The sequence below is a fragment of the Aegilops tauschii genome, chromosome 4 (genome assembly GCF_002575655.3).
Source record: "Aegilops tauschii subsp. strangulata cultivar AL8/78 chromosome 4, Aet v6.0, whole genome shotgun sequence".
Classification (NCBI taxonomy): Eukaryota; Viridiplantae; Streptophyta; class Magnoliopsida; order Poales; family Poaceae; genus Aegilops; species Aegilops tauschii.
In genome coordinates this window covers 47,946,453-47,953,299 of record NC_053038.3, presented here as the reverse complement: position 1 = coordinate 47,953,299, position 6,847 = coordinate 47,946,453, and the positions used below count along the sequence as shown (strand labels likewise).

The 6,847-nt window shown below is 37.3% G+C and overlaps 1 protein-coding gene across 2 annotated transcripts; it reads left to right on the top strand.

Moving 5' to 3' along the window:
• Nucleotides 1-1,808: 1,808 nt before the first annotated feature.
• Nucleotides 1,809-6,217, top strand: LOC109734536 (iron-sulfur protein required for NADH dehydrogenase, mitochondrial). Of its 2 annotated transcripts, XM_020293743.4 has the most exons (8): nucleotides 1,809-2,102; nucleotides 2,242-2,365; nucleotides 2,776-2,898; nucleotides 4,123-4,220; nucleotides 4,561-4,687; nucleotides 4,770-4,855; nucleotides 5,195-5,320; nucleotides 5,626-6,217. In XM_020293743.4, the coding sequence occupies exons 1-8, from the start codon at nucleotides 2,079-2,081 to the stop codon at nucleotides 5,794-5,796; spliced, it is 879 nt and encodes a 292-aa protein (XP_020149332.1). In that variant the 5' UTR covers nucleotides 1,809-2,078; the 3' UTR covers nucleotides 5,797-6,217. The 2 variants fall into 2 exon arrangements, with proteins under 2 accessions (XP_020149332.1, XP_020149333.1); XM_020293744.4 differs by lacking the exon at nucleotides 4,123-4,220 and having other exon boundaries at nucleotides 1,833-2,102; nucleotides 2,776-2,888.
• Nucleotides 6,218-6,847: the final 630 nt, after the last annotated feature.

Sequence of the window (6,847 nt, the reverse complement as noted above, 5' to 3'; positions counted from 1 at the left end):
ATTTCCTGTTTTTAAGGACAATACCAATTCCACTAATTTGTTCCTTGTTTAAAAACTTTGTTTTGATGTAAAATTCACTATTATGTGTTTATTCTTACATAACTAAAAAAGTGCAATTTATGTGTAAATTGTATCATTATTATTTTTACTTTATTTCTTCTTAAAGGGTGGTACCAATGCCACTATACTTGATTTCTTCTTAGAAAATTTTATTTTTATTTTTGTGCGTGTAAGTAAGTATACGCGCACATGTGTAAATGATAGTAGAGAGCAAAAATTGCATTGTACATGCTTATTTTTTGCATATTACAAAAGTGTAATTTCAGGGCATAATTGTGTGCAATTTGTTTTAAATTTTGTTTCTTCTTAAAGGGTCTCTTTTTCCCCTATAAAATTTCATGATTTTGTTTTAGTTTTATTTTATTTATTTTTTATTTTTCTTAAAGGGTTTCATTCTTACATACAAAACTTCATCATTTTGTTTTATTTTAGTTTTGTATTTTTTCTTAAAGGGTTTCATTATTCCATAGAAAACTTCATTATTATTTTTAGTTGTAGTTTTTTTTCTTCTTAAAGGGTTTCATTCTTCCCTAGGAAACTTCATTATTTTATTTTTGTTTCTGTTTTTTTTTCTTAAAGGGTTTCAATCTTCCCTAGAAAATCTCATTATTTTGTTTTTTATTTTTATTTTCTTTCTTCTTAAATGGTTTTATTCTTCACTAGAAAAAATCATCATTTTATTTTCATTTTCATTTTAAGTTTATTTCATTTTCTTTCTTTAACGGTAATTACAATAGCATTCCTCTATTATATGGTTATCCTTTCATATTATAAAAAGCGCAATTTCTGTGTAAAATGTGTGCATATTTTTGTGAAACCCTTATGTGTAAATTGTGTGTAAGTTTTGTCAATATTTGATTTATTTCTTATATTTTCTTTCTTTTTAGTGATAAGACCGATTCCACTATATTATTCCTTCATAGAAAACTTTCACCATTATATACTTATTCTTGCATATTATAAAAAATGTAATATCTGTATAAATTGTATGAAAATTTTGCCATTATTTGATATATATTTCATTTTTCTCTAGAAAATTTCGTTATTTTTATTTTGTTTCAGTTTTTATTTCATTATGTGTATTGTATGCAAATATGTATATTTATTTTTATTCATGCATACAATACATATATACACACACATAAATGTCATTGTATTTTGTTTGCATACAATTGTATACTATAGCCACTAGTCGATCAATATACTATAGCTACTAGCCGTTGTATTTTTTTCCGAGGGGGAAAGCTATACAAACACTATACTAGAGCAGTCTATATTCAACATACAAAAAAAGGCTGGCTTGGCTGAACTGGAACAGTCCATCCATTTGTGTGGCTGCATGCGCCGATGCGTTGCGTTGCTTCAAATCGACCGACTAAATTTTGTGGTCAGTTGACTGACCTAAAAAGAAAACAGTCGACTTGTACGTAGTCATTCCCAATCACGAATCGTTTTTCATTGTTCTGTTTCTCGTGTCGAGATCTTCGAAACTAGATCTCATGTTAATAGGTTTGGACGAACTATTTTTCCTAAAAGAACTTGTAAGCCCCGGAAATAAAAAAAACGAAGGCAAAAAAATCCAAACTAAAAAACGAAAACCAGAAAAAAAATCGGAACCAAAAAACCGGGAAAACCGAAAGCACAACTTTTTTTTAGTAAAACCGAAAGCACAACTATGAAATTATGTGCCCGTGGCCTGGCCCACGGGGCACGGCCCATATGGCCCAAGCCGCGGGTCCCTCTCCCTCACCGTCAGCCCTCCAAGTCCAACCAACGAAACAGCCTTCCCGTCACAGACGCCGCCGCCTCCTGGAGACCTGGAAGGTCGCCGCCGTCGACTTCCACCGGATCCCTTCTGGTGCCGCCGCTCCTGCAGGACTCGTCGTCCCACCGCAACCTAGCGAATCCGCGACCTCTCCCGCCCACCACCAGTCTTCCCCTGCCTCCGCCCACCACACCGTCCCAGTCACAGAGAAGGGAAAAGAAGAACCTCTTTCCGGCAGGGCTGTTTCTTCCCGATGCTCCGGATTGCCTCTCGCTCGGTGAGACCACAAATCTTCTCCTATTGCTGCCAAATGATTTGATTTTCGCACAAAGTGGCCGCTGCGCATTTGCGTCCATTTCATGCTCATTCCACTGAACTACTTTCTTGAAATGTGCTCATAGCCCTGCTTTTTATAGGGTTTGCTTGGTGGCAGGAGATGCTACAGCGCCGCCGCGAAGGGCGGCCTCTCAATCAGTGGCGTAAGTGACATCATTGCTGTCGCTTCAGGGAAAGGCGGCGTCGGCAAGTCCACCACTGCAGGTTCTATTCTGGTCTCTTCTTTCCAAATTTGTTAGTGCAGAAGCTTGTAAGGTACTTGGAACATGCATTAGGATTCTAGAGTTCATATACTTCCTAAAAGGAAAAGGAAAACTGTAAATTCGCACGGAAGTAGAAATGATGCCAGACTTAAGATATGCCCATTAATTATCCTGAAAGTAGAATTGATTCTGGTTAAGGCATTCAACTAATGTTCTGTTCTGGAGAGGGATTGGGGCAGCCAGATGCCAATGATATAGGTGCATAATCTCTCTTTCCTTTTCATGCAAACTGTCATGAACCAAACTTATACTGAATCGAGATGAACATCTTATGATGTTTGTGCAGAAATGGAGAGGCATGTCACTTGCTTGATTAAATTCCCCTTATTTTTAGTACTTGTTTTGTTGCAGTTAACATTGCTGTAGCACTTGCGAAGGAGTTTAAGCTCAAGGTTGGTTTGCTAGATGCTGACATATATGGACCATCCATTCCCACAATGATGCATCTGCATGAAAAGCCTGAAGTAAGTGAAGGTATCACTATCAGCTGCACCTCTCTCAACATATGCGGATTTGCCATACAAACATGTTGCATTTTTTGCCTCAGAAGTTAAATCTACAATAATTAGCTAGCATTTTATTGTTGTGAGCTACAAGATTTTCCTTTTGTCCTGGTACTGCTACATATTCTAAGATCCTAACAGATAGATATTATTGTTTCCCCACATTTTTATGCATAATATAGTTTTTTGATTTATATTTGAATAATGTTGGTTTCAACACAAAATTTATGGTAGTAAAACATTTTATGCAGAAACACCTGAAGAGAACACCCTATTACAAACATTGTGATTAATTCATTACGAATTGATATCTCTGTTCTAAGTTCTGAATGAAGCAGTAAGCTCAGATGGTCTATGTCTGCTAAAATATTGAGAATTACTTGGAACAATGTAATTATTTGTTTGAAATCAGTTCCCATTATCATCAGGCCAATAACACCCAGGCATGCCAATATTTTCCTTACTGAATGGTGCTTCAGTTTGCATGTGGATCATGCTTGCTACTTTCATTTAAGTATGTGAGCATATTGGCCATATCAGTATTTTCAGGCCAGTTCAAGGCTTCAAGCTTATGGCGACTCACCCTTTTAATCAAATCCATCTGACAAACTATAACTTCAGGGTCTCAGGCAGTCACAGTTTGCGGAAAAACATATTGTGTTTATCACAATTTTAACATTGCACTACATGAGTTGAGTTGAATAGAGCTATTCGGGCATATAATTCTGTACGAGTCTTCAAGTATCACCTCTGTTCCAAATTATAAGACGTTTTGGATATTTCAATACGGACTACATACGGACTGAAATAAGTGAACAAACAACACTAAAACGCGTCTGTATACATCCGATTCGGAAAAAAGTTAGAACATCTTATACTCCCTCCGTCCAGAAATACTCTTCGCAGAAATGGATATAAATGGATGCATCTAAAACTAAAATACATCTAGATACATTCATTCCTCCGACAAGTATTTCCGGACGGAGGGAGTAATTCGGAACGGAGGGAGTACTAATTAACATGTGAACTGTGATGCTTGGCGGCTTAGCCTTTTATTATCCCCCACCCTGTCACTAATAATTTTGTGGACACTGATTTACCTATACGACCAGAATTTTGAACTTCATTGCTCTGCTCATTTGCTTATGGTTGCCACATCTCTTTTGGTTGACTGTAACCTCCTCTCTGTTTGTAGACATGAGGATGATTCCAGTTGAGAACCATGGAGTGCGATGTATGTCCATCGGATTTCTTGTAGACAAAGATGCACCAATCGTTTGGAGAGGTCCTATGGTTTGTTTTTGCTCGTATTTTCCATTAACTTCTTGTTTCAGATGCTTGAAAAAGCATTCCTGTCCTGTTGCCATCCTTAATAAATACAATAATAGATGAATCACTAGAAACATGCATATTACTGCACAAGTACGACAGTGGAAACAGGAAGCATGTCAGAATTGTTTGTGCCTAGTTTGAACTTTGAAGTTATTTGTCATTACCAGTTTACCACTATTAAATTTTACATTGTACTTTATTTAGAATTCATAGTACTAGCATGGGATGAATTGGTATGTGCTATATTAGAAATGCATTGATCACATGAAATCCCCTAACACCAAACAATTGTTTGTATCAGGTAATGAGTGCTCTTGAGAAGATGACAAGGGGAGTAGCCTGGGGTAATCTAGATGTTCTTGTTGTTGACATGCCCCCCGGCACTGGTGATGCTCAACTATCAATGTCCCAAAGGCTTCGGTTATCTGGTATTTACAAGTCTGTTCTATGAAGATTCAACACCAACGTGTACAATTTTTTTAAGCATTTGTTTACATGTTGTTTCTGCAGGTGCTTTAATTGTTTCTACTCCTCAAGACATTGCTCTAATTGATGCTAGAAGAGGAGCAAACATGTTTCGTAAAGTCCAAGTTCCTGTATGTTCTGTTTAACTTCTGTGTTTGTGATTTCTGTACTTCTTTCTTAGTTTCTAGCTGTTTGCGCATATTAGATATTAAATACTAATTCAGATAGAATTATAATTCCTGCCACACCACTCATTTCCCTGTTTATTTGTTAATGTTATTGCCAACCAGCATCAGTTATTATTGTTAGTTTATTACTGTCACATATCTATTCATGTGAATCCAATCACAGTAGGCATATTCATTTCACAAGTGAAAAATAATTAGTTTATTTTCTAGCCTGTGCCATTGTCCAATATTTCACTGAATCTTCCACTCTTCCCAGCATTACTCAGCTGTATATTTTGGCAGATTCTAGGCTTAGTAGAGAACATGAGTTGCTTCAAGTGCCCAAAGTGTGGTGAGAAGTCTTACATTTTTGGGGAAGGTGGAGCTCAGAGAACTGCAGAAGACATGGATATGAAGTTTCTGGGCGAGGTGAGTGAAATTTGTCAGATTTTCATAGTTTATTACAATTTGTATGTACTTATAGCAACCATCTTGCATCTATCTGTTTATGCTGATAATGTGGCTTAATTTTTATAATGTAACAGTCTAGTCAGGTACTTTCAGTTTTATTGTTGATTTATCTTAAGGCAGATTACTCTTTTTCTTTGATCCTTTTTTAGTCCATCCAAATCTTATGTTTTCTGCTTGGCCATTCCAGTAGTGTTGCCTATTGTGCCTTTGTGGGGAAAGTCATTTGTAACTTCATTTTACCCTCTTTTTTTTTACCTCAACAGATACCTCTTGAAATTGACATCCGAACTGGTTCAGACGAAGGCAAACCAATTGTGATATCATCACCCGACTCTGCATCGGCGCAAGCCTACCTGCGTGTTGCTGAGAAGGTGACACAGAGACTCAAGGAGTTAGCCGAGGAGCGACTGATGGGCCCAGAAATTTCACTTTGAGAATGTGCCGGCCTACATGTATCATCTTTCTTCGTTTTATCTCTGTCCAACCATTTAAGTTAAAAAAAATCCTTACGGTAAGCCGTGTTCTTACTCAAACAGATGAGCTCACTGGTTCGGCTGGGAATTCTTAAATAAACCTTTGGTACCATGTGTCTTTTGATATGTGTGTGTGCGTGTGTGTGCCCCTAGTTTCTGTATCACGTATTTCTTGGAGGAATTGTAGACTGTTTTGCCAACACATTGATGTACAAAATGATGTCAGCAACCTAGAGAAAGTGTTATGGCAGATATGAAGTCGATCAAACAGTTGAACAAGGGAGAGTATGGTTGAAGAAATTTGAAGAGAGTTGGTGATATGACAAAGATTTGTAATTGGGGTGTCTAATAAGTAATAATCAAGCGTGAATTTTTTATGAAATAAGAAGCCTAGCTATTTTTATGAGCTGAAACTGTATGGGAGACCAGAACATTAAAGAAAACAAATGATAAGTGTCACACGTGTGGTATGAAGTAACACCATCTTACTTTTTTACAACTAAAATTGCCATCCAAAAAAGCAAACCCCTCAAAAAACTGAAACTTGTCATCCAAACAGAAAGTTGTCATGTTTCACAACTAAAGTTGCCATCCTCGGGTAACTAAACTTGCTATCAAAAAACGTCATGGCAGAATTGCTTTGTGCCACACATGTGACACTCATCAGGGTCCAAAATTACTCCCTCTATCACATCGGTTATAATAACATCTTATATTATCTACGGAGGGAGTAGTAAAGGGAGGAACATACAAGGGCATAGAGTGCGAAAGCTGCTACACAAACAAGTGGAGCTAGGCCTTGCGGTAAATTGCCAATGGGAGCCCAACAATTTTTTGCTAAAGTGGCATGACAACAAGAAATGATCATGGGTTTCAAGGTTGCCGGAGCTCGCAGCCGCGGAAGAAGCATTTTGGATACAAATCTTTTGCCTTTGTTTCAAAAAATTAAATAACCCTGCAAAGCAATGCCAGGATGCGGAAGAAGTCATACAACCCGCCAAAGGCCCCACAG